The 15832-nt window shown below is 31.2% G+C and overlaps 1 protein-coding gene and 1 long non-coding RNA gene across 2 annotated transcripts; one reads left to right on the top strand and one right to left on the bottom strand.

The window, feature by feature from the left end:
- The first annotated feature begins 698 nt into the window (after positions 1-698).
- Positions 699-9388, top strand: LOC134718045 (uncharacterized). Its single transcript, XM_063580544.1, has 5 exons — positions 699-809; positions 1628-1773; positions 2432-2436; positions 4335-4786; positions 8922-9388. Exons 1-5 carry the CDS (start codon positions 699-701, stop codon positions 9291-9293), a joined length of 1086 nt encoding a protein of 361 aa, XP_063436614.1. The 3' UTR covers positions 9294-9388.
- On the bottom strand, positions 6620-8801 carry LOC134719707 (uncharacterized). The gene is made up of 3 exons (XR_010107675.1): positions 8697-8801; positions 7716-7781; positions 6620-7000 (listed from the first exon to the last, which is right to left on the bottom strand). It is a non-coding gene; the product is annotated as an uncharacterized LOC134719707 (long non-coding RNA).
- Positions 9389-15832: the final 6444 nt, after the last annotated feature.

Consider the following 15832-nt stretch of genomic DNA (forward strand, 5'->3'; position numbering starts at 1 on the left):
CTTTCTCTGTTCCATCTACATTTTCATAGCGTTGTCTCTCTACATTCCATGCAAACTGTTTTGATTGGTATCTATTGTATAGCTTAAACAATGCTCTGAAATGTCGAACGTCACCCGAATTTTCACATCGTCCTAGCATTACAGTCCATTGATATAATAAGGCCAATGGAAGAGAGTTCACATACAATAAGTTGCAATTTTAATTATATCACTATACTGCAACTTCTCGGTCCAGATTAACGGACGTATTGACTTGGGCCACTGTTCAGCAGAACCTATGCATCTTTGAATTCGATGCCATAACACAGCTATTATCCTGCGTCTGCTTCTTGCCATTTTGAAGGATCATGTATCTTGATTTGTGAAATCAACACAGTGTTGATATTCGTTCAACCATATATTTTGTGTATTTCTTATGTTTGTTTTTGGACTAAAATATTTTAAAAAAGAAAAAAAAATATGAATTTAAAAATTTTACTAACATATTCATTTATAGGTGAAACGTCTGACTTTGATGGTAAACAAAAGATGAGCGATACAAAGGAGAACGATACATACCTTGTACTTGAAAAACCGAACAAAAACATATGTATGTCTATGTTGTACAGAAAGATAGTGGCGAGGGGCGTAACCGTTAGCGAACATTAAATTAGGAATCTTGTATTGCCAACAAGAACAACTCGAACACAGACTGTACCATGGGAGAAACCGATAGGGATGATTATGAGATGATGTCCAACAACCAATGGCTCACAGCACTCCATCCAGTGTTGATGATGATGAAACCGACTCTTGATGGACATGAAGATGTACTACTCACTCCAGAGTCGATGGGAACGCCTATGATATAGATGTACAGGAACCTGATTCCTTACACGAATATGAAGAGCAGGGGGTGCATGTTGAAGATGAAGCACCTCCAGTTTTGCCTCGTCGATTAGGTCGAGAGAGGACACAATCGAAGTGGTTACATATTGGTGATTTTGTGACGGTCTGCATGTCCACCTGCTGATAATTAATCAACATGCTCCTATTTCAAGGTAATGTGTATAAAGTGAAATTTTCAACCCCTACAATGCTGTAGGTTTTCGAAATCAAAGAACCGGTTTTATGATTCGGAATCTTGAATAACATACAATTTTGAGTGGTCACGAATTTAAATATCTTGTTAAGTTTCTGCTCTTACAACTGTTACAAAATGTCCATGCAAAATTCATCTCTTAATGAAAGTTAATTCATTGGGATAATTGTACTCCGAAGAGTATCTTGCTTATCGTCATAAATGACAGGTCAGTTTTCAGTGAAAGGAAAATCATAAAAATACTGCACTCAGAGGAAAATAAAATCGGACAGTCCTTAATCACATGGCAAAATTATGTGACTATAAACTATGTGCCCATTCTCGAAAACGAAAACAACAAATTAGAACCTCAGACATGGTAAAATGTAGCTTATAAAAATAAACAATGAGCAGACAAAAGTCTTCTTTTAAAAAAGCAAATATATCACCTATGTGTGCTTACTGTTTTTCAAATTAATTGTTAGAACTTAAATAATATGGTTAAATTTAGTATGTTAGTCTGTTTAAATTTAAGTGAAAATACTTATTACTATATTATTCTTTCAGGTCAACAAACAAATAGGTTTATCTCCAGGTGTCCATACAAAGCGGTTGTCAATTTTAAGAGATATCCAAGCAAGAAAAAGGAAAGCAATTAGTGTCACACGGAAAGAAAAAATCAGACGGATCCAGCTGAGAAACAGACCGAGACGGTATGTTGATAATGCACTTCTGCAAACCCCAAAAAAAACACAACACATTCCATTTTTTAACTATGAATTTTCTTCTGAGACAACAATATATTAGTTTCCTCATAAAGTCATTACTCATAGTAGAAGAATAAATTGTGTGCCAGCTAGTGTCAGTATTAATCTGGCTGTCTTGGCACTTTAAAGGAGCCATTATACCATGTAAAAAAAGAACTATTAAAAAAATTAATTGCAATTGCCCATGTCATTTTGAAAAAAATATACAATCAATCTTTATAATTACACCTTATGTAAATATCCTGGATTTTTATTTGTCGATAGCCATTGTATTTACACCAATTTACTGTCATCAAATGAATATTGTTCATTTTTTTAACGCCTGCCCAGGTATTTGCCATAAGGATATGCCTTTTTTACCCTCTCTGCCCTGCCAAAATAAAAACTCGATCTGACTGGATGCTTGTAACGTCACGATCATAAATGTGTTTTTAAACATTAACATTTGGTGTAATTAAACAGATGTATCATGTTCTTGAGGGGTAGTTTTCACAAATACCCCTTTTTAACATGATATATCTGTTGATTATTTTTTGATTAGTTCTTTCAACTCATTCTTGGCGGCATCAAACTATGCTTACATATAATTTTTTGTTAACATCAGGCAATGTATGCACATCTCCTTATGCTGGTCCAAGTTTGTGCAAAATACAAATTAATGTTGATAAAGCATCTGCTTGTAAATAAACAAACAATATTTAAGAATTGAATGCTTCTTTTTGTAAATTTATTGGGTGGTAAAAGCGTTGACCGAAGTACATTTTGTATGAAGCGCGCAAGCGCTTCATTCTAAAAATGTACGCACGGTCAACGCTTTTACAACCCTATAAAGTTTCAAAAAGAAGTATTCAATACTTATAATTACATTTTTTTAGCTAAAATCATGAAAACACGATTTTATCCAGTTTTATTTAATTCACCTGTGCACTTTTTTGTGGGACCTCGTGTCATCATGCATGATAAATGTTATTGTCTGATGCAATTGTTTACGGAATAACATGTTAGCCAATCAGAATAACGTATAATAATGAAACTTACATCTAATGTAATTATTCATGGGAAGAAAGATACAGAAACAGACCAATAACAATATGTTGTCCATTATTATATATTTTTTTATTTTAAACCTGAAATTCAAAAATTATTGCTTTTTCAGAATAAAGAAAAATACTGTAAAAGAATTGTGCGAGGGCCTTAGTTACAGTAGCGCAATTGATCTGCAGGACCACCAGGACATTACAGAGATTCCCTCTGCCAATCTCCACCTATAGAACACTGCCATATTCAGGAGACAGCAAAACTTGTTTGCTTTGACTTTGAAACTACAAGTTTAGGTAAACATATAATTCATATTGAAATAATAAGAGATCAGTGTTGGTATAGTTTGCAAGTCTTTAATTAACATCATTTTTTCATCTTTTATATGCAACATTTGTACATGCAATCAACATGAACAAGTTTTAAAAAAATCAGTGATTATTGAATGATACAAGAAATAAAACTGATAAAAAAACATTGCCTAAAATTTGTTAATATTGACATAGTCAGATATATATTATATATGTAGTGAGAAATGTGCTTTCATGCAAAACTAATTAAACCCCCAAGGGTGACTGGGGTATAGAAATATGGTCACTTGGTCTTCTCCCGACCGGCAGTAAAACGCTTGCTGAAGTGGGGCGTCCGTTTGGCTGTGCGGGATGTATCAAATTCGCAGTCACGTCCGGTCAGAAGGGGGACGTTAAATCCGATGCCTCGTTTAAAGAGAGTGCCACGCTCTTTGCACGTTAAGAACCCTTGCAACAACTCTTTGAGGGGTCCGTAGGTGGCCTGTTGCAAGGCAAAATTTCTGTCCCTATCCAATAAACCCTCTTTTTCCGGTGGCAGTCCAAATTTCTCCGACCATCATCCCAGATGGCCTCTATTGTTTCAACCTACCTATTGTATTTATTGTGAATTTGTTCTCGTCCTGAATATGCATGAAATATTTGCCACTGGACGTTAAACAACCAACAATCAATCAATTTAACTAATTAACAATTACAATAATCATTAAAGAGGAAACTTCATTATCTTTGGTGCATGATTAACAAAAACAGCACAAAGAATTAAAATGAGAGTGTACTTTTAAAACTGCTTGAACACGCTGCAACAGTCACATGTTTATCTCGAACTAACAATAGTACAGAGGCATTATGTTCTTCAGTCTGTGCGTCCCTCAATCTGTATGTTTATCGATCCTGTGTCAGATTAAAGTTTTGTAATAAAGTTTTTGGTCATAACATTTTTTGCTGAATTAGTAAATTAGTAAATCTACCTGAAACATGGTACATATGTGGCCCATGATATGATCTTTCTAAATTCAATGCAAAACTAAGACATGATAGGGGGAATGGGACATCACTGAAATATGCACTACTATTCTATTAAAATTTCTCATATCAAATACAACATTTGATATAGGAACAATCACAATTATATTTGCTTTTTTTTATTCTTTTTTACAGCACGTGACTCACACATCACTCAAATAGCTGCTGTCAGTGGGGACAATCATTGGAGCTGTTACGTAACTCCAAAGATTCCAATAACAAATCAAGCTATTGATATTAATGGCATTAAAGTTAGAAATGGCAGAGTGTTTCATCAAGGAACACCTGTTGACTCTCTTTCTATTACTAAGGCCATGGAAGATTTTATCAAAGGAGAAGGTGATATTATATACCTTGGAGGTCATAACATTAAAACATTTGATTGCCATGTTCTGATCAATACTTTAAAATGTATTGGAAAATCCAACATTCTAAATACACATGTTCAAGGATTTTTGGACACCAGACTTCTCTTCAAAATTAATAACCCAGAACTCAAATCTTTCTCACAAATAAATTTACTCAAAACTCTACTGAACTGTGATTATGCTGCACACGATGCACTACAGGATCGCAGTGATGTTAAGGTTGCTCGCCACATGAAAAGATACAAAATTGCAGTGTTTTCAAATTTAGTGTTCGATTAATAAATAGTTGTCTCTACTCATAGTATAGTCGGTGTGTATAAAGATAATAGATGTAGATTTTGGAAAAAAAATACAAATCTATTTTTAGACCAAAGGAAAAGGTCACGTGACCACCAGAAATAGAAAGTAAAATACTGACAAATAAATCGTAGTAGAACAAGGGCATACGGATGTTTAAATTTAAAGTTTAAAACAGCATTGGATAGTTTACGATCTAAAGTTCATTGAAAAATCATGGCAAAGTGTTGTTTTTAAAGATAATACATATATAAAACCAACTTCAAAGGCAAATCACTTCACATTTTGTGCTTTTTCGGAGTTTCGGACACATTTTTATCACTACTTATAATATCTGTATTCTTTGCCATATGTGAGCGAAGTGTAATTTCAAATTCTCTTTCTGGAAAACCAAACAATATCGACCTTAGAGGCCAGTATGCCCTTGTTCTACTCGTTTTTATATCCGACTCTTCAGTATTTCAGTTAAATCGTCGATATTAAAACGCTCCATTGACTTTCAATTTTCCAAACGAGTTACTCCCCTTTGCTAACAGAGAACGCTGATTTTCGTTCTAATAATCAAAATTAAGCTTGTTTTTCTGTCCGTATGATATGTTTTCATTTTTTATAAACACTCTCACCTTATAGTTATACTTTGTATTTGTTTGTGTTTTCAGTACAGTTGGATAAACTAATATAGTTGGAAAAAGGGGGAGGGTCCGGAGAACAACATATTTCATCAGCGAAGTTTTTTTATATCTTGCACTGTAATTAAGGCACTGCTAATTTATGAAATTTGTTGTATGCAGTTGAAGTCATTCTTTCATTGATTTGCAAATATAAAAATAAGACGATGTGGTCAGTTTTCCATTGACATAAACCATTCATTGAACAACACAGATTAATGCAGTGCAGTGCATTCTATAAAGATACATTAAGGGTCTAGGAATGCTTGAAGGGGCCTTCATTTCATACAAACTGCATTTTTTAATGTCTGCAACCTTTTCTGTTATACTGTTTTGTCTGATAATTTCTACAACAGACAGACACTAATCAGCACTATATTCCCTTTTTATTTTTGTGCAGTGAGCATGGTGAGTATTGGTCATAATTATCCTTTTTAGACTCTGATGCATGAATCCTAAATTCTTGCTCAGAGAAATGTTTAATATATTATGTTGTACTTGTTGCATTGTTATTCTAATAATGTCATGTAGTCCCTAGATCATCAAAGAATGGCCCATTGATTTTCAATTAGCTGTATATTTGAATGGTCTGCTTTAGTTACATTAATGAGCAATTAAATTAACAATCAGGGCACCTGTAGCCAAGGCTTGTTTAGGCTTTTGACTTGGCCACTAAATGTCTCTTAATTCTAATGCAATTAGTTTGAATCAAATTTTGTGAAATCCTATTTCCTTATAGTTAAGAAAATATCCATAATGTTTATATTTCTCTTTCATATTTTTCACAAGTTGGGCCCTATATCATGTATATTGATAATAGTAGTCTTTCTCCTTGCTTTATACCCCTGTTATAATATTCAGCTGGAGATGTTTTTGCATAGTCATATATATGTAATTTAATATCATGATCAAATGAGAACCATTTTGATATATAGGTATAAGATCAAAATCAGCATTATAGGAGTAATAGTGATTAAACTCAGAATTGGTCTACCTGAATAAAGAATTGGAAATATTGTCTGACATAAGAACACTTTCATTTTTATTGCTAAAAGTAAAGAAAATTACATTTAAGTGTTGAATAAAATACATTTGTAGTTTTACTAATGTCATAGACAATGAATGTCACCTGTCAAACTGTTGATAAACATTTCCATTAAAACAGTGTAATATCCTATAAGGAATAATGTATACTTCCTACCTCCTTAATAATGAATGATTTCCTACACATTTATTTTAATCACTGTATCCTTGTAGTACATGAATCATATTGAATTTTCCTTTTCTATTCACATTGCTTAATCACTGTTTATTCTCATAGCAATTTTGAAGTAAAATTTACACATGATTTTTTATGAATATTTTGAAATCAATCCTTCCTTTATTCAATTGACATCATAAAATCTATGTTTTACTTCTAGTGTAGATATATAGGTCACTTTATCATAGTTTGGATATCTTCTTTAATCTGAAATATAATAATAATGAAAATTAATAAACCATTGGTCATTATGAATTTAACTCACTGTAAACAAGTCAACTACCATAATTAAACACACAATTTCACACAAGTCATGTACATTGTGGATGTTTCAAATACATTGGAATATTTTAACTAATATATAAATATACTATAATGATTATTATAACTTCTCCAAAGATTGTGATAACCTTCATCATAAATGATTGTTCAACGCACTATCAGGAATTCATCCTGTCAACAAGACTTGTGAAATCAGGACCCAAGAAAATACATGTCATACATGTGTAATGAAACTGTTTGTAAATCTAATAATGTGCAGCTCTAAGTAATTAAAAGTCTTGATTGTTTTGAAGTTTCTTAAAAAAATAGTTGATATTTTTTAAAAAGTGTTATTGTAAGCTGACATGTATATAATGACAGCAATGATCAGCAATGAGCATGAGCTTGAAGTTATATAATTAAAGAGATGCATTTTGTTCAAATGGAATTTCTATCCATTCAAATTCTAGTACCATACTTAAATTACAATCATTAATGCAAACAGTTCCTTAAATGAAATTATAGATTTCAAATTTAGTTTGAGTTTAGGTTAAACTACTGGAAATTTATAAAACAGAATACATTTTGTAGTACAAATGTATCATTATTTAATCATGATTGGCAATCACATCTCATCTTCTTTTTTTATACTGAAATTTACCTGTTTTATATTCAATTCTAATTGATGACAAATTCATTTTAAAGTACAGCACAGTCTGGTCAAATCCTGTATTAAAGAAAATAGAGAAACACATGAATAATTGAAAAACTTGATATGCCAAAATTAAATGAGATAATATATGCAAACTATAATTGATTAAAAATGATTAAATATCTTTACCTTTTATAATACAAGGCTATCTTTTTGACACCTTTTTTATGTATATATTTTCTTATTAATGCTATAATATGATAGAGGATATAAAAAAGGAATTTTTCCTTAAACTATGAATACTTTGTACTTGCTATATAATGTGCACACACTTACAACTATATAGCCTGATACTGGATAAATAAAGAGAAATAAATGACACATTTATAAGAAGTGCAATTATGTATCCTCTACTTTAATTTCTCCTGAATGAAAGTTATAGTTATTTTGACAAAGATTTATAAACAATGAAGTCTGTCATACAATATATTTGAACTCTCAATATTTTCAGAGTTATGTTGTTTTTGTATACATCAATATTTCAAATTGCTTATTCATAACTTTTCATTTGAAAAATACATCCACATTTTTATTTCTACACTATTTTCGATGAAATGAAGTACCGATGAAATAAATTCAAATTCAGGTTTGTCTAATGACACTTGTCAATCTAATTAGACAATCAATCAGTATATTTATGTAAATATTTAATTGTTTTTTTCTGAAATCAAATGGGTATTTATTCGTAAATAAATAAAGAACACTACAAATAACAAATAGTGTTATATGCTCGAATCCACATTTATTTTCGACTTAAAAAATTAACCACTTCATAGTGATCATGCGGTTAGATTGTAAAATAAACATGGTCAAGTTGGAATTCGATAACACCTCCCCCTTTTTTGTATAGAAAAGTAAACAACACCGAACGTTTCGCGAATTTTACAAATCGTATGAAAACAAACATAAGATAAGTAATATTGTACTTACGGTTGAATATTCGAGTCATGTTTTCCGTCAGCAACATCATCAAATCGTACAAAAACTTCATAAACAGCTGACACGCACTTGCTTGTTTTGATGCCTTTTCAAGCTTTGAAATGACGTTGCGTGTAAGAATAAATGTGCTGACAACCAATAGAATCGACTACATGACGTCACAATTAGATTGCGACAGAATCTTTGAAAACTTATGGAGAACTGCCTTAACATTACTGCGATGTGACATTCCTTCAAAAACTTATGGAATCCTCCAAAATTGACTATACTGATGCCAAATTTTCTTCTGCAACTTTTACTGTTCCAGCAGCATTCCATTCCTTTGACCAATCAGCTTCATGCAAGTTAAATCTACCTACACTACTGGAATTTGTTGACAATAAGGTGTTGAGCATTGGAATGGCACGGAGAATTGCAGCTTCGAACCTTAATAAGGCTTCACTTCTTATAGCATTTTCAAGAGGTCAGGAGAATGGATTACAACAACTTTTTTCTGAGGAATGTGGCAAAGAACCAAGAGTAACAAGATCTTCTAAAATAATTCATGCTGTTTCCAAGTATATTTCAGAACACTTAATTGAAAGTTAATTTACTATAACTACATATGTATTTACAATCAACTTATTCATTCACTGTAACAGACTGATGTTATAAATATTTTGTGTTTGTCAATCTTTGTAAAATATTTGACCCTAGAACCTTTTTTGAAAATTCTGAATTTCCATAAGAAGTATCCACTTCAACAAAAATTGTCTTAACCCAATGTAAAATAAATTCAATGAAAGCATAATATGTGAGTTAATTTTACAACAAAGCATATATAGAAAATAGTGAATCTGTTTTCATGAGCAAATTGGAACCACACATATATTTATATTTGGCCTAATAAAAATATCTGTACATCATAAAATGAAAGGTTACTGTGCTTATAATGTTTAGATTTTAAATAAGAATAATGTATTGATATGTTCATTATATTTGTATAAAAAAAATCTGTTCATCTGTCTGTAAGTGCAATAATTACCAACATCAGAGAGTGTTCCATAATTTAATTGTTGTTTAGGTGTTCTGTAAACATGAGAACAAGGTATTAATATTTTGAAAAAATATTTCTGTCTATTTGGGGTTATTTCCCTTGAATTTAAAACTTTGGCTATTTTTGGGCTTGACACCTAAATAAATGTAACAGATGGACAAATATCTTTAATGGTAAAAAAATCTATCTTATCTTATTATTGTAGACTAATCTAATAACACATAATTAGTCGACGTGCTGTATATGCTCCACATGAGAGGAAGAAAAGTTTTCATGAGATTTTTGGGGCAGGGTGGGGATAGTAAATAACATGAATTTTCAAAATGCACACTAACCCATATCTAATTGTTAAAAATGTTAATTGTAATTATGCTTTAAACTGCATGTTTATTGTGAAAAAAAGGTTGAACAGAGGAAGGGTTCCATTTTTTGTGTAAATGTTGGAATCTAGTTTGATTTAGGTGAATAAACCCAGATTTGTTGGGGGGTGCAAAATGATATTAAAGATTTTTTGTATGTTCTTATACTGTGTGTTATATGATTTTTGATCATGAAACAAAGTTTCAAAAAGATAAAACACCCCAATTGGGTTATTATTATATATTTTTTTTTAAATCAACATATTGCCTTTTTGTTAGAAATGTGATTTTTGGGGCGAGGTGGGGATAGTAAACATCTGAGAACTCTTTTTAATGTGCACTAACCCCTAATGTTTTTTGGCTTAAAATGTTAAGTTTGTCAATGCTTAACTTCATATTAACTGTGGGGAAAAGTTTAACAGAGGAAGTGTGCCATTTTTAATGTAAATGTTTGAATTTAGACCTGTTTGGTTGAAAATTTCTGACTTTTGGGATGAAAAATTAAAAAAAATAAAAAATTGTTTGTTTATAGACTGTGTGTTTTATGATTTGAGACAGATAATCAAAAAGATGAAACACCCAAAATAAGTATTTTTAGATAGTTTTGGAAAAATACATATTTTGCTGTTTTATTGGACATGAGATTTTTAGGGTGGGGTGGGGATAGTAAATGACATAAAACTTTTTTTAATGCACACTAACCCCCAATGTGTCTTGGCTTAAAATGTTTAGTTTATATATGCTTAACTGCAAATTTAACTGTGGAAAAAAGTTTAACAGAGGAAGTGTGCCATTTATTGGGTAAATGTTGGAAATTAGGTCTGTTTTGGTGGAAAATCCAAGATTTAGGGGGGTGAAAAAGGTTATTATTTTTTTTTTCGTATGCTTTTATATTATGTGTTTTATGATTTCTTGTCTATGAAACAAGGTATTACAAAGATGAAACATCCAAAATATGTTTTTATTATATATATTTTGAATCTGTTTGGAACATAAATCAAGATACCTCTTAGAAAAAGGTTTATCACAATATATATGTTTAGGCTTTATAATATTTCAATAAATATACCTACTATTTAAATACAGTTACACACATTTGTCATGAAAACTTGATTTGCTTAACTGTAAGGTTCAAAAAGTTTCACATTCTAATTGTTAGCTATATATATATTTTAAACTGACGAGGAAAGGTAACACCCGGCCAAAGAAAGCTTGATTTTTGTCAAGCCTATTTGGTCGTGTGGTCTAGCGTGCCATGCATAGTGCAAGGCGATTTGGTGCCACGATATCTCAGTAGCATGTGTTCGAATCCTGGCGAGGGAAGAACATAAATTTGCGAAAGCAAATTTACAGATCTAACATTGTTGGGCTGTTATTTAGAGTAACTATATTAATGAAATATACATTGCTGCAAGTTTAAGGGACTACCATTTGATGTTGAGGGGGTGGGGCTAGGATGAAAAATTTGTCCTGCATTTTTATTTTTTCCTATATTTGGTCCTGTTTTTTTTTTTTTTTATAATTATCATGGGTTAATTACCCAGTTGCTCATTCTGTAATTTTTTAACTCGAAACTCCGGTCATGCCTTTTCTTTTTTACTCAAAATTACTGTCCTGCCTTTTTTTTTTAAAATTTCATCTTATACCCCTATAAAAATGGTAGCTCCCTAACTACCAAGACACTGATGATAAATTCTTACTTTTATATCTTTTTGCAAATATTGCAAAACATACCATATTAATTCACAAGTTTAGTAAAGTCAAAGAGTGATGCCTTTTTGTATATACGACATTGGCACATCACTTATGCAAAATATGAATTCTTAGACTATACCATTTTACTGTATGTAATTAAGTAGAAGACTGATTTGATTTTTCTTGCCTATAGAATGCACAACTTTTTATTTTGCTAATCAATGATAACACAGTTTTTTTTAAACTTGAAAGCAATGCAAAAACAAATTTGATATGTTAAAATAATATTTTATAGGTACCTTATGTCATGCCCAAAAGAGGTGATGTTTACTTCAAACATGTACAAGATACCAGTTTTAGAGAACTTAAGAAGTAGCATGGACAAGATATTTCAAGTAATCTCAGAAAAACATGAAACTGAAACAGTTTACAGATTTGATGAGGAAGCCAAGTCTGTTTTAACAACTTCCACGACAATTATTATATAGAAAAGAAAATGCAATTTACCGAAGATGAGAACAGAAGAGGGGTTATTTCTAAAAGTCTTTGTTACATAATAAGGCTTTCAGGAATTATAACAGCTATACAAAATGCTTCAGCTGTAGTTAAAGGTATGATTTACATGTTGTCAATATGGATTTTCTTTCAACAAGAAGTTAAATAAACATTATTATTTTTTGTTTCATTTATTCAAAATCTAACAATTACATTACATGTATATTTCAACATAATCCGTTATTTTGATTGGCTAACAACAATCTCACATTATTATTCTAGGAACAATGATATGTAACATCCATGATAGCATGTGCTTACACACTAAAATGCACAGGCAAATATAAGAAATATTTGATAGAAATTGTTTATTCATGATCTTAGCAAAACAAATGTAATTATAAGAATTGGATTACTAATTTTATAGGGTTGTAAAAGCGTTGATCGAAGAACATTTTTAGACTTAAGCACTTCCGCGCTTCATACAATATGCAATCTGCATTTGATCAAAATGATGATAGAAAATTTGATTATGTGTCAAATACAGGATATATCACCTGGATGTTCAAGAAATACACATATGAAAGAAAAAAATGCCTTAAATCTACTACAAATTTATACTTTGAAATCTTCTATAACAAGTGAAAATATGAATTATTTTACATAGGAACTGGACTTAGATGAATATTGATGGGATTGTTCAGTTTCGGCTCCTAATGTAACCAAGGCTAAAGCTCTAATGGAATACTTTATAGACACTAAATTTGCCCTACTACCTATATGTGACAGAATTGAAGAGTTTCATGCATCCCAAACTCAATCAGGTGAGAATATAAAACTGAAATACAAATTCTTTATAGCTGTTCGGTGTGAGCTAATGCTCCGCGTTGAAGGCCGTACTTTTACCGATAATTGTTTACTTTTTATACATTGTGATTTGGATGGAGAGTTGTCTCATTGGCACTAATACGACATATTATTTATATATTGAAGAGGACGTACTTATTAACAAATTTCTTACACTCTGAGGGTACCAATTAGTAATGGTTTTTTTAGGGCACCATACCGATCGTGCACTTGGGATGTCTTACGTTAGATTCACAGGTGGGTTAAATTGAGTTATCTTTACTTAGCACCCCTCCCCCAAGAAGGCGACAATTTAAGCAGATACAAAAAAAAAAAAGACTAATCGAATACTGTAATTAAATAGCCAGATATAAAATATATTTATAAACATATATTTATAATTTATTAATATGATTGGAATATCAGTAACTGAAATCTTCAAAACGCTTTACAATTGATTTTAAAATTTATTCAATGTTTTTTAGAAATTTCTAACGAGATGCAGATTATGCACGACTGTGGACAGAAGATTAAACGACTCTTGGAGTTTGAAACAGAGACCTTAGAAATAACTTCCGCAATGGCGTGCAGGGATGCACTTTTCCCTGCTGTTCCCAAAGAGCAACGAGGAGGTGGTAATAATAGATTCACGTCTTGGGCGGCGGACTTATTCTTCAAAATTGTAAGTTTTATTTTTAAGATTATTTATTAAAAAACACAGAATTCAGTGAATTCATATTTTCCCGCACAATACATATATCGTTGTATAATGTATTGTTGTTAGGAAATTCGAACGGGATTTATTTAATTTGAATGAATGTTTTCATTTAAGTGTAAAACAAACAGGTCACTTATTTTCATATCGAATTTCCCTTCAGTTTCGAATACTTTAAGTAACTTGTAAATTCTAAATGATATTAAATTTAAATAGATGTTGCCCTTTTCTCATATCTCAAAACTGTCGTGCTACTTAGGATCACATCTTATGTATGTATATACCTCATTTTATAAAGCAAAGGTATATAGTGCTTGGGGAAGTAAGTCAATCCATTAGTTCGTCCGTCCGTTCGTTCGTTCCGTACAGTGAGTCGGGTTAGGTAGGAGTACTCATTTATATCCACAAAAAAACTATAATCAAATGAAACTTAATTTTCGATTTTCGATTTTATAGTTCTAAATCATATCTATACGTGATATTAATAAATATACTGAAAACAATGTTTTTGGTTTCTGAACTTGGATTTGAAACTATCGAAACAAGGACTCGCGCATTAAACAAACATTCTTCAAATTTCCATCAAATTGTAATACGTTCATAGTACCCTTATTGCCTTTCTATTTGAATGAAACTATAATATTAAGAAGAATCTGTTTCTTGTTTGGTTTTGTTTTTGATAATTGAGTATTCACTGCTTGCAAATAAATCATTATATTTATTTATCTTATCTATATAGATTTGTATTAATGTCTTCATCTCCTTATCATTGATAACTGTATAGATATTTAAGAAAGAAATATACTATACATGTATGATGTATATTTGCAACATGATAAATTGATTAATAAGAAAAATAACAAACACTAATAATAGTATTGCAAGGTTTTTAAGGTTTATGAAAGTCATATTTCTCGAAAACTTTAAAAAAAGACTCACTATGTTTTGTTAACTAAATTAATTAAATTTTCATAAACAATTCTCCTTCTCAAAGTTTACTAGATATTAACCTGTCTAAACTAAAATGTACTTGTAAAATTTCCTACCTAAAGACTTGTAGAGAGACTTACAATATAAACTTAAAAAAATAACTTAAAACGGGATAATTCAAAGGGAAGTAACAATTCTTTTTGTAATACACATTTTTTTTAATTACATAACGGCAGTTAGCCAGAGGTAAACATCGTTGATTACCAGTATGTTTGACACCCAAGCTGTCAAGTGAAGCCATATAATTATATATCTTCTATGATTTACAGGTGAAAATTAACACAGGTGTCAATTACACCAGTGACCGTACGGAAGTAGTAGAGAAGTAAAAGATTATCAAATATGGTGTCCAAAAGTTTTCATTCATGAAATATTTCATACATGGGAGTTTTTTCTCCTAAACGGGAGGACGGGAGGAGACCCCTGAAAACAGGATTAGTGTACTCCTGTCGGGAGGTTCACATGTATGCTTTTGAATAAAAAAGAAATCAAATTTACTCAAAATCAGACTAGGCTACATATAAAAAAAATTATTCTCTTTAGTTTGCATATAACCATTTTCCCTAAAACATCCAGTCTTGGGAGAAAATAGTGAAATTCTTATACTGCAATAAGTGGGGAAAGTTCATATTTTACCAATATTCAATAAAGCACCAAGAACAATATACTGTGTTGAATAGTTTAATATAACAAATTTAGTTCTTACTTCACCAGATCTTTCAAAACAAAAGGTATGGTGGATTTCTGTGATACAGTGTGTATCACTATTTCATCTTTTTTCATGATTCTTAGCCAGACTGCTACTTAAGTAGGTACCTTACACTACAGGGAGATAACTCTGTACAATCAGCTTATTGTTTTAATTACGGTGTATTGAGGGAATAGAACAGAACAGAACATATTTGATGTCCAATTAAGGGCCCACAAGGGGCATACAGAGCATACAAGAATAAGGAAAATGAATATTGATTTGCATAGATACATAGATACA

This window comes from Mytilus trossulus, chromosome 5 (genome assembly GCF_036588685.1).
Source record: "Mytilus trossulus isolate FHL-02 chromosome 5, PNRI_Mtr1.1.1.hap1, whole genome shotgun sequence".
Lineage (NCBI taxonomy): Eukaryota > Metazoa > Mollusca > Bivalvia > Mytilida > Mytilidae > Mytilus > Mytilus trossulus.